The sequence below is a fragment of the Narcine bancroftii genome, chromosome 1 (assembly GCF_036971445.1).
Source record: "Narcine bancroftii isolate sNarBan1 chromosome 1, sNarBan1.hap1, whole genome shotgun sequence".
NCBI classification, from domain to species: Eukaryota; Metazoa; Chordata; class Chondrichthyes; order Torpediniformes; family Narcinidae; genus Narcine; species Narcine bancroftii.
The window spans coordinates 11,404,610-11,425,237 of NC_091469.1; the positions used below are offsets into that span (position 1 = coordinate 11,404,610).

Consider the following 20,628-nt stretch of genomic DNA (forward strand, 5'->3'; position numbering starts at 1 on the left):
ATTCAATATTTGTTCCAATCTACTTCATGTAGATTTTTTAAAGATTTGTATACTTTGGTGAGAAAATTTCTGTGGAAAGATAAAATGGCAAGAGTTTCATTACTGAAGCTAACTTGGAAATATGCATTAGGAGGTCTACAGCTTCCTAATTTTCAAAATTATTATGAATCGGCTCAGTTAAAATTTATTATTAGCATGTTTCAAGTGGATAGCCCCCTGATATGAATTATCCCAGATTAGAGAAAAGAGGATGGATCAATTTATTTACTGATGAAATTCTCAGGTATTAAGTGGTTATAATTTACCGGTGTTGAAACACTTAATTGAGTTATGGACTAATAAGAATGAAATTGTAGGTACTGAAGATAAATTTTCAGATAAAACACCTTTGTTTCAAAATAAGGATTTTCCCTTTACAGTTAACAATTCACTTCTGAAGTTATGGGAACAAAAATGAATTAAAATGGTAGAAGATTGTTATGAAGCGGGTTATTTTATTTCTTTTCAAAGAATGAGAGAGATATATGAAATATCTTTGAGGACTCTTCTCTTATTATCAAGTTAAAGCATTATTGTTAGATAATTTTGGTCATTCTCTGAGACTTCCTAGAAGGTATCAATTTGAAATTTTACTTACTGATGATAGTAAGAAAGGATTTATATCTGATATGTATGTCTTAATGCAGAATAAAATGCCTAAACCAGGTATTGATAAATCTAGAGTGAAGTGTCTGGGAATATCTATTTCTCAAGATGATTGGAGGTCTATATGTAAGGATAGTATGACTAAAATCATAAATGTAAGGTATAGATTGGTTTATTATAATTTTATTCATCAATTATATTTGACTCCAGAGAAATTGAAGATAGATAAATATGTTTCCTCTGATTTATGTTTTAGATGTCATAAGGAAGTGGGTACCTTTTTACATTCGGTTTGGTTATGTGAGACGGTTAAACCTTTTTGGAATAAAATCAAGGATATTTTGGAGGTTATGTTTAAATTTAAAGTTTCACAAATTAGATATTTCAAATTGCTTTTTTAAGACTAGCTTTAGCAGTGGCTAGGAAATGTCTTGCAGTTACATGGAAAAATTGGACTAAATTGAGTATTCAACGATGGCAGGTGGAGATGAGATCATGTATTCCTTTGGAAAAAATAACATATAATTTACAAAATAATTATTCATTTTTTTAGAAAACTTGGAGCCCATATATGGAATACATGTGATTAAATTATTAATATTTTTTCCCCATACATTGGTGGTGTGATCCCAATCCATGGCTGAATGGAATTGTTATAGAGCTCCTCCTCTTCTTTCTTTTTTTCCTGCGGTAGTTTAGAGGGAGGTTGGGAGGTATGGAGCTGGGGTGTGGGGGGGTTTTAAGGGATAAAATATTATGTATTCGACTGTATTTTGATTGTATGATTTATTATTGTTTATAAATAAAATTTCAAAAAAAAGACATTTACTTCAGGCATTTCCTCAAGAATTCCAATAACCATAAAGGATTCCAATCACCCTGATCATACTCTCTTCTCGCTGCTACCTTCAGGAAGAAGTCCTGTAAAATGGCATCTTTAAATTTAAGGAGGTTTTTTTTTCTCCCAATTTCTTTCACACTCTTGAACTTCTCTGGACTAGGAATCCAAAGATTTGTCTTCACTATTGTAATACCACTTTTTTTGGCACCAACTGAAACTGAATATTTATATTTTTATATTTTTCTTTGTCTGTCTTATGGCATATCTTGGTAATTTTACTTATACTATTGTGGCTGGTGTAGCTTGTATGCCTGTGTGGATGTAGCAAGCAAGAATTTTAATCCACCTGTATATTGTTCTTGTGAACACTTTAAATTCACTAAAAACAAAAAGTTCAACATACAAATAGATATTTTATAAGGATACTAACCGACAAATATTTCATTGTTTTCTTTTTCGCCCCACACACAAGTTGACATCAAATGTTCTCCTTTAGGGGGCTTCTCATGGTCATAAGCTATTCAAATCATAAAAAAAAATTCATTACAAAAATTAAAATAATCTATTAATATAACATTATTTTAAGAATACCATAAATGTCTTTTTTTTTAAATTAAAAAATTACACAACTAAAACCAAGATAGATGTTCTATAAAGAAAAATCGCCAAGACTGATGTTAATTTTTTAAAAAATCAACCATCTTATCAAAATGTACTTTTATTAAAGGATTAATGAATTGTTTCAGTGCAGAGAAAGAAGAGCAGTATCTGATTGGGTGGCACGGTTGGCACAATGCCTTTACAGCACCAGCAATTGGGACCAGGATCCAAATCCCGTGGTCTCTGAAAGGAGTAGGTACATTCTCCTCATGTCTGCGTGGGGTTTCCCTGGGGGCCTACAGTTTCCTTCCACTGTTCTTAATGTACTGGGAGTATAAATTAAATTGGGTGTAAATTAGGCGGCACGGACTCGTAGGCTGAAATGGCCTATTACCATGCTGCATGTCTAAATTTAAATTGATCTTAAAGAGCACTCAATCATGTCAGTCAATATTGGATCAGTAAGGTGCACTGTAATTGGGTGTTTATCCGGAATCAATGACTACAGAGAGGACAAATACATTGAATGCAGATTTTATTTACACAAGGGATTAAACCCAAGATGAAGTGGGATTGTTAAACAGCTCATCTCCATGTGGTAGTTTCTACATAATTTCATAATTTAGTTAAACCAGAATACAAAATATATTCAAAACCAATTGACCTCAATAAATTTCCATTCCTCGAGTAATCTAGAAGAAAAAAGGTAAAAGTAAATGAAACAATTATTCAGATTTATTGTCAGAGTAGGTACAGGTACATGACATGACATTCAACCCTGAGATTCTTTTTCCTGCGAGGCAGAATTACCACTTGTTGGTAGTTTTTAAAAAAAACTCATCGTACAAATAAAGAAATGCAAACAAAATGACTGACATACAGAGAGAGAAAAACTCAATGAAGTGCAAAGTAAGAGTCCTTAAATGAGTCTCTGAATGAGTTTACTGTTGAGGAGTCTGATGGTGGAGAAGTAGCAGCTGTTCCTGTACCTGGTGGTGCAAGTCCTGTGACACCTACACCTCTTTCCTGATGGATCGGCAAGAACAGAGTGTGCACTGGTGTGATTCATCATTGATTGCTACTTCTCTCTGATGGCATCAATCTTTGTAGATGTTCTCAATGGTGGAGAGGGTTTTGCCTGTGATGTCCTGAGCAGTGTCCACTATCTTTTGGAGGGCTTTAAGCTCAGGGGTATTGGTGTCCCATACCAGACTATGATTCAGCCGGTCAGCACACTTTCCAACACACTTCAGTAGAAATTTGCCAGGGTTTCTGACATCATACCAAACCTCTGCAAAACCCATAAGAAGTAGAGGTGCTGACATGCTTTCTTCTTAGTGTGTTAGGTCCAGGAAAGATCCTCTAGATCAGGCAACCTTTTTTTTTTAAAAAACTCACATTCCACCTTAAGTATTCCCTATGCCATGTGCTCTCTGATTGGTAAGGGATTGCCTCAGGAGGTATATGAGTGGGGGAAAAAAGGTTGAGAACCACTGCTCTCTCTTGATCCAATTGTTACTGAATCATTTTTTTGAAAAAAATTGTCATTGACCCATTTCCTTTGGAGTTATGAAACTGTGCACATAACGAGTTAATTAGGTATGATTTTTTAAAAAGGTGGTTTTCAAACTTTTTCTTTCCCTCACATACCACCTTAAGAAATCCCTTACTTATGGCATGGTTTCCAAGAATTGGGACTCACCTCATCCACTTATTTTGAATTCAGTTTTGGAACAGTTCAGCTTGGAGTTCACAAAAGTCAATACCCTGTGACATACAGGGGATGAAATTTTGTGAAAGACAGGGTTGAGCTACAGTAACCAGAATTGGTGCTGTTTGTTGTGTGTTACTCCTAGAAGAAGGGGAACACAGCATCCATGACTTTTGAATTAATGAAGACCACTTTGCTGTCTCTTTGAAAAAGAGGACAGAATTCTACTGGGTCTATTTTTGTGTTTGGCCACTTCATTTCGTCTGGTTTGTTACTTCATCATCGAAGAAGATAACCACATTTGTTTCACCCTTGTCTAGGTTTGAGAATTCATTGTGGAAAAAATAGCCACATTCGCTGCCTTTGAGAAAATGGCAGATTCTTCGTGTGGAAAACATTTGTGAGTAAAATAGGCCTGAAGATATAATGTTTCTGAACTGAAAATTTAAGACCTTCAAGTAAGGGTAAAAATTACACTGAACTTTTAAAGATGAACTTTTCAGAGTGGGACTTTGAATTATGTATACACACACATACATTTACATTTGTGCATAGTGGGGTTAAGTTTAAGAGTTAAGTAAGAAACTATTATTTTGAATTTGCCATTGTCTGGTGAATTTCCCATTCCTGTTCCTGTGTTAGTGCTAACAAAAACCCTTTAGTCCCAAACATAATTAAAGGGTTGTTAGAGCGTAACAATGCAAAGACAGAAACAGAGATAATAGATAAAAGGAGAAATAAATAAATAATAAGTTGCAGTTGATACAAGAAAAAAAAATGTGATGTTTTAATAGTGCAGACAGATCTTTTAATGGTCGCAAAGTACTTTATGATTAGGCTTAGATTAATAAAGGGCTGTTCAAGAGTTTGATAGCTGTTGGACTGTTGTTGAACCCAGAGGTGCTGGACTTCAGAAGGTTGCCGCAAAAAGATTGTGATCATGGTGATATGGATCCTTTACGATGTTGGCTGCCTTCTTGAGGCAGCATCTCAAATGAAAGCATCAGATCAGAGCCCCTGATGGATTTGGCTAAATTTGCCACTTTCTGCTCTCTTCTGTTTTCCTGGGCATTCAAGTTTTCAAACCAGGCCATGATGCAACCAATAAGTATTCATTCCATAATGCACCTGTAGAAGTTCAATAGAGTATTCAAGGAAATGCCAAATCTCCTCAGAAAATAGAGGCTTAATCCATGAAATTGTTTTAAAAAGTACAGAATAAGCAAAACTAAATTCTCTTTTCAGCATAATTTTTATTCTTGAAAAGTAGATTGACTAGTTATTGAACGATGAGGCAGTTGAATATAGTTCTAATTGTATCATACCAACAGCTTTAGATCAGTGGTTCTCAACCCTTTTCTTTCCACTCACATACCACTTTAAGTATTCCCTATGCCAATAGTGCTCTGTGATTAGTAAGGGATTGCTTAAGGTGATATGTGAGTGAGAAGGAAAGGTTGAGAACCACTGCTCTAGTCCCAATTGTTTCTGAAATATTTTGCTTGAGAAAAATTGTCATCGGCTCATTTCCTTTGGAGTTAGGAAACCGTACACATAAAGAGCCAATTAGGGTACGATTAAAACAGTGGTTTTCAAACTTTTTCTTTCCACCCAGATACCACCTTAAGCAATCCCTTACTTATCACAGAGCACCTTTGGCATAGGGAATACTTAAAATGGTATGAGAGTGGAAAAAGGTTGAGGACCACTCAAAACCAAGGGATCAGGGACTCCATTCGTCCTTCTGAAATGAATCCTCGACTACCTCATGGGTAGACACAAATAATGTGCAGTTTGGAAACATTACTTCTTCCTCGGCATCCTCATAAGTGCCTCATGGCTCCATTCTTAGTCCCCTGTTCTATTACCCACTCAGCCAAGTTCAGCTCCAATGAACTACATAAATTTACCAACAATACCATTGCTGTTGGTTGAATAACAGGAAATTATGAGTCAGAATACTGTATGAGAGAGAGAATCTGGTTGGGTGGTGCCAGAACAACAATCTTATTCTCTTTTTTTTTTAAATTTTTTATTTTTCACACCATAAATCACATTAGCCATGATATACACTATTTCTTTTTCACACATTTACAGTGACTTTTTCTCCCCCCCCCCCCTCCTCCCAAGCCACCCCCCCACCCCCCCCTCTCATCCATTTTAGGTATACAATCTAGGTTGCATTAATTCAGTCAGACAATGTTGTCATTCAACAAAAATACACCAGAAATTCTACAGAGTCCATTCTTTTCTTTCCTTCTCCTTCCATCAACTTAGGTAATGTTCGTCCCTGGTAGGTTTTCGCTATTGTATTTAATGTAAGGCTCCCATACTTGTTCGAATATTTCAATATTATTTCTTAAACTATATGTTATTTTTTCTAATGGAATACATTTATTCATTTCTATATACCATTGTTGTATTTTCAAATTATCTTCCAATTTCCAGGTTGACATAATACATTTTTTTGCTACGGCTAGGGCTATCTTAACAAATCTTTTTTGTGCATCCTCCAAATCAATTCCAAATTCTTTGTTTTTTATGTTGTAAACAAGACCAAGAAGCTTATTGTGGATTTTAAAAAGGGAAGGGGGAAGAAAGGCAAGGGACCAGGAACTCTACATATCAGTAGATCTCTCCTGGAGCCAAATCAACTATGAAGAAGGCACACCAATGCCTCTACTTTCTGAAAAATCTGAGATTTGGCATGTTCAAAGTTCAAATTTATTGTCAGAATGAATACATTACGTACAACCCTGAGATGAATTTTCCTGCTTGCCAGGAAGAATTTCTTCTTATTGGTAACTGTACACAAGAAAAATATAGGAACATAAAAAATTGGGGTAGGAGTAGGTCATCCAGCCCGTTGAATCTGCTCCCCCATTAAACGTGATCATGGCTGATCTGATGATACTCATCTCCGCTTACCTGCCTTTTCCCAATATCCCTTAATTCCCTTACTATGCACAACTCTATCCAATGTTGTCTTCTCTATATTTACTGAGGTAGCCTCCACTGCTTCAATGGGCAGTGAATTCCACAGATTCACCACCCTCTGGGTGTCCTCTGTTCTAAATTTTCTACCTTGAATCTTGAGGTGGTCCCATAGTTCCAGTCTCCCCTACCAATGGAAACAACTTGCCTACCTCATTTATAGCTGTGCCTTTCATAATTTTATACATTTCTGTAAGAAACTTTCTCATTCTTCTAAATTCCAGCAAGTACAGTCCAGATGACTTAATCTCTCCTTATAGGCCAACCTCTTCATCCCTGGAATCAATCTGGTGAACCTCCTCTGCAATGACTCCAAAGCCAATACATCCTTCTTCAAGTAAGGAGACTAGAAATGCACACAGTACTCCAGATGCGGTCTCACCAGTACTCTGTACGGTTGCAAAACCTTCCTGCTCTTCAATTCAATCCCTCTAGCAATGAAGGCCAACATTCCATTTGTCTTCTTGATAGCCTGCTGGACCTGCAAACCAAGTTTCTGCAATTCAATGCACAAGCACTCCCCAGTCGTTCTGCACTTCAGCATGCTGCAATCACTTGCATTTAAATAATATTCTGATCTTCCATTTTTCCTTTCAAAGTGGATATTCTCACATTTGTCAACATTGTACTCCATCTGCCAGACCCTTGACCACTCACACCTATATCTCTCTGCAGACTCTCAGTATCCTCTGCCCAGTTTGCTTTTCCACTCAATTTAGAGTCTTCAGCAAACTTAAATACACTAAACTCTGCCCTCTCGAGCAGATTGTTTTAAGTATACCATGAACAGTTACTGGCCACTCATCACCGATTGCCAACCAGAAAAGCACCCCTGTAGTCCAACTCTCTGCTATATACTGGTTAACATGCTAATACATCATCCCCAATTCCATGCATCCTTATCTTCTATATGTCTTTTGTGTGGCACCTTAATTGAACCACTTCTGGAAATCCAGGTAAACAATTTCCACCTGATCCCCTCTATCAATCACTCTTGTTTTATCCTCAAAGAACTCCAGTAAATTTGTCAAACAGGATCCATGTTTTGTCTGCCTGGTGGATTTATTTTGCTCCAGATGCCTCACTTTAATGACAGCTTCAAGCATTTTCCCAACTACAGATGTTAAACTAACTGGCCTTGCCTTACTTCCCTGCTTTGTGCCTACATCATTTTTCAAATTGTGGTATGACATTCGCTGTCTTCCAATCCACCAGGACCTGCCCAGAGTCCAGAGAATTTCAATAAATGATCACCAAAACCTCAATTATAACTGATGCCATTTCTTTCAGTAACCTGGGATGTATTCCATCAGGACCAAGAGACTTTCCTCTCTTTAGACCCTCAAATTTTCTGAGAACAACCTCTTTAGTGAGAGCTATTACATCTAGGTCCTCATCTTCCATCACATCCCTAACATCTGTCTTTGGCTTACTCAATGTGTCCTCCACCATGAATAATGACACAAAATTATTACAAAAGAGAGAAATGTATTGAAAGAAAGAAATGTAAACACAGAAAACATATTCCGTAATAAATAATGTGCAAAGTAAGAGCCTTTAATCTCTGAATTAGTGTGTTGTTTAGGAGTCTGACGCTGGAGGGACAACAACTGTTCTTGAACCTGGTGGTACCTATACAGATTTCTTGATGGCAGGAGCAAGAACGGAGCATGTCTTGGGTGGTGTAGATTCTTGATGATTGTTTCTGCTCTCCAACAGCAGCATTCCATATTGACTTTCTCAATGGTGGAGAGAGTTTTGCCTGTGATGTGTCCACTACCTTTTGTGAGGCTTTCTGCTCAGAGGTATTTATACCCCCGTACCAGGCAGTGATCCAGCCGATCAGCACATTTTTCACTATACATCTGTACAAGTTTGCCAAGGTTTCTGATGTCATACTGAACCTTCACAAACTCCTGAGGAAGTAGAGGCTTTGATACGCTTTCTTCATGACGACATTAGTACGTGGGTCCAGGAAAGGTCTTTCAAGATAGTGGCTCACAGGAATTTAAATTTGCTCACCCTTTCCACATTGGCCATCGAATACTCATTGAACTTCAACAGATGCATCATGGATGGCATACTGACTAGTTGCATTACAGCCTTGTTTGGTAATATGAGTGCGCAGGAACACAGAAAGTAGCAAACATAGCCAGGTCCATCACAGGCTCTGTGAAGACATCGAAGGTGTTGTCCCAAGAAGGCAATCATTATAAAAGAACCCATAACTACTACCTTTCAGAAGGTGTAGAAGTCTCAAGTCCAATGCCTCTAGGTTCAAAACAATTTATTCCCCCAACAATCAAGTCTTGAACCTCCTCCTCAAGACGACAAAAAGATCGTTTGCACTATTGAAATACAGGTACCGCATGACTTGCAACCTATGCGACTTTCGTCCATCCGCACATACGACCAAATTTTTGTTTAAAAAGAAAAAAATATAAAACTTACATGATTATGGTGAAAATTGGGCCTATCTATGGTGGCTGCCATATTGGCTGATGGCCAACCTCTCGTGAGAGCTGGCCTTAGTGCCCTCCAAGTTGAGATATTTCACCATTTTTTTTCTGATTCTGTTGCTCAATATTATGACAGTCAGACAGATTTTAGAGGCCAAGAGATTCTGCAGGGTGCTTAGGGTCAGCAGCAACAGAGAGAATGAAAAGGATTCGAAGATAGAGAACGGAAGGAAATTGATCGTTTTACTCTTCAGTATCACAGGTAGGGCAATTCCTCGACATACATCCATTCTGAGTTATGACCGGTCATCTAGAACGGAACACAGACGTTTGTCGGGGAGTACCTGTACCACATATTTTCTTGCTCTAACTGTAACTACTACTATGTTATCGTTCTTTTATTTTAATTATCTCTTTCTGTCTGGACTAATTTAACTATTATAGTTTTCTTTTTGCAAAAAAAATGTGTATGGCTGCAGCTAGAGAAAATATTGGTGTTTATAATGTACTTGTGTGAATGATAACATATTAGAAAATTATATGTCCTCTTGGACCTTTCACCAGAACCAAGCTCAGCAACTGAGAGAATGTTGGAGAGAAGAGAATTTGTTTCTTCCCTTCTATTTATTTATCTGCTTAAGCCATTGGGAATCTAATTTTTCAATCATTGAACTTATTCCATTTTGCAGTGACATGTAGGGAGGCTTTGCCAGCTTCAAGTACAGTTCTCTCTGACCTAGACATGAATGCACAAATAAAATTCAACATTATAAAGTAGATTTTAAGTGGTGATTGACATGATTCTATTTCCATGCATCTGTTTCATTTCCATTTTCCAAGAAAAAAACTATTATAAACTGGCCTTTCTGCAAACACAACTATCTGACTTTCCAAGAAAAAAAAGATTTCAATTGTGCCAATCACTGAGGAAAATCTGTTTTTTCTTATACTTAAAACCAAAATCTGTCTGACCAAATATCCTTCCAAGGCCATTTGCACTAACAAAAGCCACAGCAGATGGTGAGACAATTAAATATTTACCAAAGAAACAATTACTGATAACTTTGGAAAAGAGAAAAATCCTTCAAAAATTAGAGATGAAAATATGAGTCATCCTTATAGCAAGTTCCTAGTTTATAAGTTATTTATCTCTGAGCAATAGGATCACTACAACAGGATGTTCAACAGACATCAATAAAAAATATTTTTTACTGCGAATACAGTAAAATCCCCGATATCCAGAATCCAAACAATGGGCAGCCTCAAGCAACCGGAAAAAAAAATTGAGGAAAATAAATTAAAATAAACCAGAACAAAAAAAGGTTAAAAATATGCAAATTTAAAATAGTCTCGCCTTGCCATTAGTTCACCAATCCACTACTCACACACCAGGTGGATTTGTCATGGTATCCGTAAATTTCTGAGCAGAAACCAATGGATCATGAGGCAGCAGATAAATTTTAGTTGGGCATTGTAAGAACAAGTCTCAAGCAACCGGAAAATACACTTATTTGGCATCCACCAATCCCCATAGGTGTTGGATTCCAGGGGTTTTACTGTACATATCCAGTGATCCTTGGTGATTAGAAGATCAAATCAAGTTCAGCAGCAGTCATTTTCATATTTTTAAAAATATTTTATTTAATGTTTTCATCCATGTAATTATACTTATACAAATTCAATACTTAATAAAGTTTAAAAATTACAGCGATTACAATGGTGTTAACCCCCTCCCCCTTACCCACTCTCCGCTCCTTCTTATCCTCAACCAGTATAAAGATAAATTTTTGAATATTTTATTTAAATTTAAAAAACAATACATTTAATTAATAAAGGATTATACATATGAAGGAATACATGTGGTATATCTATCCCTCCCTCCCCACCACCCACCTCCCTTACCCACCTCCCACCCAGACACCCCAAAGAAAGAAAACAGAAAAGAAATTATCAATGAATATATAAAATTCTAAATTAGCCACCATGGAGCCAAGTACTGCCCAGGACGAGTCAGTGAGATTTTAAATTTTCAAACCTACTTTTTGTACATATGGGTTTCATATTTTCAAAAATAATGATATCTATCACGTAAATTATGTTATTTTCTCAAGAGGAATACAAGATCTCATTTCAGTATGCCATCTTTGCATTCCTAAATCCATATCGGACTTAACAGTTAATAGATACACATTTCCTCGAAACAGCTAAAGCCGCTCGTAAAAATTCAAATTGATACACACTTAACCTTAATTTTAAACTATACATTTTAATATTTCCTAAAAAAAATAACATTGGATCTAATGGAAGTTTAATCTTTAACACTTTCTCTAAAAATAATCTAATTTGTGTCCAAAAAAACACTGCCAAGTTGAATGAAATAACCTATTTCTTTATGACATCTAAAACATAATTCTGAAGAAATTATTGTAATTATTTTGAATCAGAGGTGTTTTAGGTGACATAGTTCCTTTTGCTCCTATTTCATTATTTATCTTATTCCAAAGAGTAATCAAGTGTTTAAGCAAAGGTACCTCCTTCACACCAGTTATTCCTCTGCTAATTTCTCTATTTTATCCATCTCTATTTTGACCTACACCGGTTTTCCTGATCCCTCAAATAAAGAAGTAAGAAACCTCAGTTGAGCTACTTGATAATAATTCTTAAAGTTAGGAAAGTGCAAACCTCTCAATTCATATTTCTATGTTACTTTTTCTAAAGATACTCTTGACATTTTACCTTTCCAAATAAATTTTCTTATATGTTTACTTAATTCTTGAAAGAACTTTTGTGGTAACCAAATAGGCAAAATTTGAAAAAGATAGTGTTCATGGAAAGGTATTCATCTTAATACAATTTACCCTACCTACTTATTGGTAAAGTCGACCTTTTTCAAATCTTCAACTTTTTTAAGCAATGGCAAATAATTCAATTTATATAAATTATTATCTATTTGAATCCCTAAATAGTTAATCACTTCACTTGACATTTAAATTGAGGAATTCTGCCACAAAGTGTATAATCTCCTTGTGTAAAGGGCATAACTTCACTTTTAACCCAATTTATTTTATAACCTGAAATCTTACCATATTCCTCCAAATATAAATGTAATTTACATAAGGAAGTCTCTGGCTCAGTCAGGTAGATCAAAACATCATCTGCAAATAAAGTAAATTTATACTCCTCATGACCAATTTTAAATCTCTAAATCACTCTTAATTATTTTAGACAATGGCTCTATAGATAAAATAAACAAAGATGGAGATAAAGAACAACCTTGTCTGCTAGATCTCACCAAATACAATGAATCCATTAGTTACTACTTTCACTTTAGGATTTTTATATAATACTTTAATCTAATTTATAAAAATTTGTCCAAAACCAAATATACCTTAAACTTTAAACAGAAAGTCCCATTCCAATCTATCAAAAGACTTTTACGCATCCAATGCCACCGCCACACTTAAATCTTTCCTCTTTTGTGCTGAATTAATCTGGCTACATTATTCGTCGACTGTCCCTTTTTAACAAATCCTATCTGATCCATGTTTATTAATTTAAGCAATAATTTAGTAACTATTCACCAAAGTTTTAGCCAATATTTTATAATCTGCATTCAATAATGAAATTGGTCCATAAGAGGGTTTCAAAGGGTATCTATCTTTTATTTGGTATCATAATAATTATTGCTGTTGAAAAAGAATCTTGAAGGGTATTGGTTCTTGAAGTTTGATCCAAAATTTCCATGAAAATAGCAATCAATTCGTCGTTGAATTCTTTATAAAATTCAGGTGGTAAACCATCCTCCCTGGAGATTTGTTACTTTGTAATGAGCCTATTGCTTCCTTTACCTTTAATTATGTAATTTGTGCACATGTTTCTCTTTGCTCTTCCAAGTCTAATGAAGGTAAATTTATTCTTGATAATTATCTATCTATTTTGTTATCATCTTTTAAAGATTCTGAAATACAAGTGGAGTTGTGAAACCTTAAAAAACTCTCTCAAAAATTATACACCAGATATACGTTTGAGACCTTAAATTCACCATAAAAATCCACATTGACATCGACTCAGCGTAAAAGTCGGTGCTGGAAGCACCTTCACATCACTGGCTTCGACTCTCCCCGACACCTTCACATTGCTGGGCGCTGCCATAACCATTCCTACATGGGACCATGAGGTCGCCGTCGCTACTCCTGCCTGGTAGGCCAAGGTTCCTGCTCCCGCCGGGAGCACGATGTTGCCACTCCAGCTCCATGGGCCGTCACCAGTGCTGCCTCGTAGACAGATTTTTTTTTTAAACATTTAATTTACAGCTTTGTTACTTGTGATTGAGGTGTTTTTAAAAAATTGGGTTGTTCCTGGGAGGCCTAGACAGCCTGAAAAATGAAGGTCAACTTGTACGCCGGATATAACATAAAACCATTAATATGAAGGTAAAAAAGGGGGGAGGGGTCGACCTATCTGCTAGTCAACTTATGCACCGAAATATACAGTATATAGTTTAGAATAAAAGTTTTTTAAAGTTTCATTTATTTCAAGATTTTTAACTAATAACATTCAAAACATTATTAACTGTATTATTGTTCTTGAGGCCTGCTCAAATATCAATTGCCATGCAAATATTTTATGTGCTTGTTCACCTAATTCATAATATCTGTTTAGTTCTTGTGATCATTTTTTTCAGTTCTATAAGTTTGTAATTATTATATTGTGATTTTTATTAATCAATTGTCTACCCTTATCTTCTGAGCTTCACTTCTGAAGATCTTTTTCCAATATTTTTATTTCTTGCTCCAACTGATCGACTTCTTTCATATTTTCCTTCTTAATTTTTGTAGTGAATCTTATTATTTGTCCTCCCAGATAAGCTTTCAAGCATCCCATATTACAAATTTATCATTCACCGAATTCAGATTTGTATCACAAAATAACTGAATATGACATGTTGAATTCAATCTCCATCTATAAACCAATTTTTCCTTGTCTGGCATTACTATAGACATTAACAATGGCGAATGGTCCGATAATATCCTTATTTTATATTCAACATCCAATATCCTCCCTTATATTTGTGCAGATGTTAAAAATAAGTCTATTCTAGAATAAGAATCATGTCTCTTTCTCTGGGATGAACTTTTTTCCAAACATCTATCAAGTTTAAATCTCTCATTAAAACCAAAGTTGCTTTTGCTGCTTTAGTTCTTACAGCTCATCATGTAGTTCTATCTAAAATTGGGTCCAAACAAAAATTAAAATTCCCTCCGATATCAAAATATTATCGTGTACTTCTGCTAAATTCAAAAAGGTACCTTTTTGATAATATCGGATATTATCTCACCATCTATGTTTGATGCAAACAGATTTTAAAATGTTCATAATTCTGAAAATATTTGACAGTGTACCATCACATATCTTCCAGATGAATCTGTCACAGCATTTTGTATTTTAATTGGAATATTCTTTTTAACCAAAATAGCCACACCTCTTGCCTCCAAATTAAAAGAAGCAATTACATATCCAATCCAATCTCTCGTTAATTTCAAATGTTTTTTTTTCAGTTAAACGAGTTTCTTGCAGAAAGACTATATCTACAACCATCTTCTTAAGATATGGTCCCGTTTAAACCATTAACATTATAATTTACGAATTAAACTGTATTACTCATCCTTACTAGTTAACTCTTTCTTCTGCCTCTGCCTGTAAATCCTCCCCCCATGACTCTCAACCCAGCGTGCTTACGCACCTCTCTTCTGGCAATCCAGATAAAAAGAAAATTTTCAAAATATACTTAAAACAATATGTATAACTAGATAGATGTTGTAATAATATAATCCAACACAACCTCCCTCTATGTTACGGGCTGTGACCAGAGTCACAACTACCCATATGATACAATAGAAGTCAGAACCACCTTTTACCCCCAACCCCCCTGATATTTTACTTAAAATCCATTATATTTTAAATCTAAACTTAATTAAAAGAAAAATCATGCAGTACGCTAAATAAAAATCAGTGGTAAAGGCAAAACTGGTCAATATAAGGTGTCTTCATTTACACATCATAGTAGCAAACTACCAAAAAATTAGTCCATCAGAATCAAAGCATTCATAAATCTTTACTCTCTTTACTCCCTCTGGACATTTGGAAGACTTTGAGCGAACTCCTCCACTTACGCATAACTCAAAAAGAACTTATTTCCTTCTCCCAGTTTGAAGATCTTCAAAGTTGCAGGATGAAGCAGAACTAACCAGTATCCTTTCTCCCATATAGTCTTCTTAACCTGGTTGAATTTTCTTCTTTTTAATAAGTATGCACTTATATCAGGATAAGATAGAATTTTAGGACCTTGATACTCAGGTGGACTTCCTGTCGATTTTTCACTTGCAGCTACCAAAGATAAAATCTTCTCTTTATTCTGGTACCAGAGAAATTTAATTAACGTAGATCATGGAATTTGATTTGGAGACATTTTGGGTCTGAGAGCCCCGTGTGCTCTTTCAATCTCTATTGGACGGTCAAAATGTTCAGCAACCAGTGTTTCAGGAAGCCATTCGAGGAGAAAGCCAATCATATCTTGCTTTTCCACATCTTCTTTAAGACCCACTAACTTAATATTGTTCCTCCACTAAAATTTTCCAACACATTCACTTTTGGCTATAATTTCTTATTCTCCATAATTAAAGTAGTAGTACTGTCTTCAACAATAGTTACTCTATCTTCTACCTGCTGCATATCTTACATTCTTTTCATTGAGCCTTCCAACTTATTTAATTTTTTTCTTCATTTTGTTAACAGCCTCAAGGACTTTACTTATTTCCCCCTTTATATTTGCCCACAGTTCATTATTTGATATGTCCTTAGTCTAAGATTTAGTTGCTACAGTTCTAGTAGTTTTTTTTTCCTCTTTACCTCCTCTTCTTCTTCATATTCTCCTTCTGGATCTTCATCTTCTTCATTGCCCGATGTCTGTGAGCCCGAGTCTTCTTCTGTCGGCATTGCTGAGGATCTCCATAGTTCACGCATGTGCGCCCCCTCACTTCTGGTTTTCTCTTCTTCGATACCATCTTTCCATCTCTGCAGGAAAGCAACAACGAAAGAAGGACCTTCAAGAAGATCACTCACCCTGGGAGCAGCACAAGCGCTAGCTCCCTACTTCTCTCCAATGGTAGGCTTTTTCTTTTTTTTGTTTTCTCCTTGGAATGGGCTCAAGATAAGGCAGTGGCAGTTTTTTTTCTTTTTGGGAGACATGTCTATCAATGTAGTGTAGGTGTTTAAATATACTTTGGACAACTTTTAAACACTTAAAAAAAAGTTTGACTAAATAATGCTTTAACAGTTTTCCCAGGAGGGTTAAGTTCCACATCTTAACTCCAGTGCATCACATGACTTCCCCCCAGTTATTTTCATTTCTACTACACACTCTCCCATGAGCAAGACAAGGATTGAACAATCTACCAACAATGACTTCACACTCAAAGATATAAAATTTAAACAAGACAGCATTCTATATGTCTAGAAAATAAAGCATTTAGTTAAAATTGCAACATAAGCATGAATTCCTTTGGAAAAAATTCTGTTAATTTATATTAAACCATATTCTTTGCACCATTTCCACTCTCAACCATCATACCTTCATGCACAAGATTTCTATAGTCTCCTGCATCTGAAGATTCTTCATTATTCACAGAGGGCCCTGGGCCACTCTTATTAAAAACAGGCCTAAAAGAAAAATGAATAAATTAATATTTCACTGCTGAATTGGTCACACTGAACAGGCTGAAACATGTTTTAACAATATATTGTTGAATAACATTTTGTTTCTCTAAACTAAAACCTGCATGTGGGCTTTCACCTTAACACCATTTTTCTGCAATCCCATATCCTTCTATTACCTTAATAGCTGAAAATCTATTGAACGTCAAGCTGAAAGATTATGCTGTATTCATTATATCATCCAAGTACAGTACAATTCCGATTATCCAAAATGGTTGGGACAAGGCCGATGTCGAATAAATGGTTTTTTTTTTGGATAACAGGTCATTTTTAAAAACAGCAGAGTAGCAACAGCAAATCATTTGTTTCAATGTTTAAACAACAAACAACAAGGGAAAATTTTTTAACCATTAAATGTTTAATTCTCACCAAACAATGCTGGCCGCAACAGCGCTGCCGATCACCAAAACCTCCCAACTGCCACTGCTGACCCAACACGTCCCCTCCACTGCCACTGATCCCTGGGGAAGCCTCCCGAACTGGTGGAAAACACACTGGTGAGTTGGCGGGCTCCTGTCTCCCCAGTTACCGGAGCTCCCAATGTCGGGGTCCCAACATGCACACCAGGTAGGGGAGGCCAAGGGGAGGGTTAGAAGTCAGCGTCAGGAGCTGAGGAGGGAGGGAGGGAAGGGAACCCTACTGAGCCCAAGTTCCCACTCCTGCCTGGGGGGGGTCGCTCTCCTTGATGACGCCAGGACAAGGGATTCTTCTGACTGCTTGCGGCTGGGTGACAGTGGCATGCAGTTTGAGAGAGAGAGTCAACAGGCCAAGGTGAAGAAGAAATGAAAAGAGAGAGGGGAGGGAGTTACCTGAAACGAGGACAATCGTCATGCTAATATCACTTCGAGTGAATTTTTTTCAAACGGTGAGGTCAGTTCGGCTTTGAAAAAATTTCAGATAAATGAGGATTTCTAGTTTGTTTCGGATATCCTCATTTATCCAAAATTTAAATTTTTTTTTGGATAAATGAGGATTTCGATGAATCTGATTTCGGATAATCAGAGTTGTACTGTACAAAAAAAATTGTGACTTACAAATCCCTGTAGAGGCATCCTTGTTTCAAAGTGCTTGTGCCTCTTACAGAGGGGCTGCATTCTGATTCATTGCCTTCTTTATTCTCATCTAGCGTATGTCCACAAGGCTGACTAGGAACAGCCTTATCTTGGTACCTTCTTGTCCTCATTGCAACATGATATGGAGTAGCTGAGGGAACTTGTTCCTTTGTACAAGATTGGTCAGGAGAATTTCTGGGGCTCATTAGAACCAGATTTGGAGACCCAGAAGAAACTTTGATAATTTCTGGATGTCCATGAGCAGGTTTTTGTGGGCTCTTGACAACATAAGTAGTGCTGAGGCATGCTGAAGATTCTTGGAAGGGTTTGAGTGAAGTTTGCAAGGATGATAAAGGGATTGGAGCAACATAAGCAGAGCTTGTATGTTCATTAGAATGCACATTTTGTTGCATTTCACTTTTATCAGATACAATAACATTGTGAACTTTCTGCTTCTGGCGGTATCTTTGCTTTTTGCATTTGTTCATGTCAGATTTTTTTGCCTTTTCTTCAGCCTCTAAAAACAATCGCTTTTTTGGTTTGGTTGAGGCTGAAGTACACTTTGTCTTTCTACTTTGATTCTTAATTGATGGACTTCCAATAAGACTGTCTTGTGGTGAATTATCTGGATAACAAATGTTTTTAAAAACGTCTTTCTCACCAATTTGCTCCTCGGAACTACATCTTTCTGTCTCTAATGGCTCTGTTTGAGCAGATGAAGCTTCTTTCAGAACCATCTTTTTCTTATTTTGTGACTCTGCAGACTTTCTCTTTGTCATCCTTTCCTGTAATTTGGCTTTCTGTTCTGGTGAGTAATTTGTCTTCAACTCTTTTTGGAGATTATCATTGGCATGTTGTACCTCCCACCACCTCTGTGGTGCCCTGGTAAGGCGTCCACTCTTTGAACGAATTTTGAAAGTATCATCTTGAACAAGATTCTCATCAGGCTCATGGTAAAAAGAAAGGTTTTTCTTGCATGAGTTCTGTTTAATCGGTTGACTTTCCTTTTTGGATATTTTTCTTACTGAAATAAAATGACGAAAGATAATCAAGATAAAAAAAACTTTTCATTTCTGTACCAATTTTCATTTCAGGATGTGCAAAGCACTTTAAATAATTTTTTTTGAGATGTATTCACAATTGTAATGTAAATGAGCACTCCACTTAAGTTTGTTTACACAATAGACTTACAAAAAAATTGAAAAATGATTTTACTTATCAATAGAAGCATTTGCAAAAGGTAAAGAGGATCCCTTACAGTTTAAGACAATAGCATATTAGGCAATAAGGAAAAGGTGCAGAAAGAAACTGATATTTCGTAATGTCATCACAGAAAGTACAAAATTTGACTCAGAAATAGAAGAGAGCTATAGTGGTGGTCTAAAATGACTACCGAATTCAGATGAAATAGTATCTAAAAACTAGTATCAGAGAAATTAATGGCTATTGGCAGGCTTTGATGATCTGTATCCTTAGGCCTTGAAGATAACAGCCATGGAAATAGTGGATCAACTGGTTGTCAAATTCCAAAATTTCATTAATATTAAACTGTTCAAGTCTGGAAAGTAGTGAATGTAATGTTTTTAGGAAAGAAATTCTGAATGAGTTCATCTGGCATTAGTACGCAATCCATAAGGTTGTGCTGACATGGCACTTAGTAATGACGAAGTAATGAGAGGAGAATCATTTATTTGTGAAAGGAAAATCATATTTGACAAATTATTTAGATTTTTTTCAGGTTGCAACGGTAAGGGGAAACCTGATGATATGGCATATTTAGCCTTTTGGAAGGCCTTTGAGAAGGTGCCATGCATGAGATAAAGCTATTGGCTTGTCAACTGAAAGCTGCTTTGGTTAAAAGATAGATCACAAAGATTTGTAAGCAAGATGGAAACCTAACTACTAATCATGATGAAATAAATAAGCTGTTACATGAATTTTATTCCAATTTATACAAATTTGATTTTCCAGATAATTCAAGTTCAATGGATTATTTCCTGGGATTATGTATCTTTAGGGGAACCTATCTCTGAGGAAGAGATTTTTAAAGCTATTACTTCTCGTCAGTCGGGTAAGGCACTTGGTCTAGATGGATACACAGTTGAGTTTCTAACTTACTTGCCCCTTGGTTATGTAAAGGTTATGTTTAAGGATTTCATTTCTTTGGGAACCTTGCCTCAGACTTTTTATGAGGCATCAGATTCTTTAAAAAAGGTGCATCTTATCGACTAATATCACAATTAAATGAAAATTCAAACATTTTTTCTAAAATTTTGGCTAACAGGTTGGAAAATGTTCTTCCTTGCATTATTTCTAATGATCAGACTGGGTTTCTTAAAATTGTTATTTATATTCAAATATTGACAGATAAATTAATATAATGTATTTTCCCTCAGCTCAGATTCCAGAATGTGTTATCTCATTGGATGCTGAAAAGGCATTTGACAAGATGGAATGGTCTAATCTGTTTGAGGTTTTAGAGAAATTTAATTTCGCCCTGGCTTTATATCTTGGATTAAAATTATATATCACACCCCCTCTGGATCTTCGACA

General features: G+C 36.0%; 1 protein-coding gene across 5 annotated transcripts in view; it reads right to left on the reverse strand.

Moving 5' to 3' along the window:
* The window catches only part of LOC138755105 (centromere protein C-like), a 118,337-nt gene that overhangs the window by 21,064 nt on the left and 76,645 nt on the right, over nt 1-20,628 (reverse strand). For 3 of the 5 annotated variants that reach the window (XM_069920419.1, XM_069920410.1, XM_069920429.1), the window contains 3 exons: nt 18,058-19,099; nt 16,881-16,969; nt 1,917-2,003 (listed from right to left, as the gene is read on the reverse strand). In XM_069920419.1, coding sequence (XP_069776520.1) covers nt 1,917-2,003; nt 16,881-16,969; nt 18,058-19,099 — 1,218 coding nt within the window. The other 2 variants (XM_069920438.1, XM_069920446.1) reach the window with 2 other exon arrangements.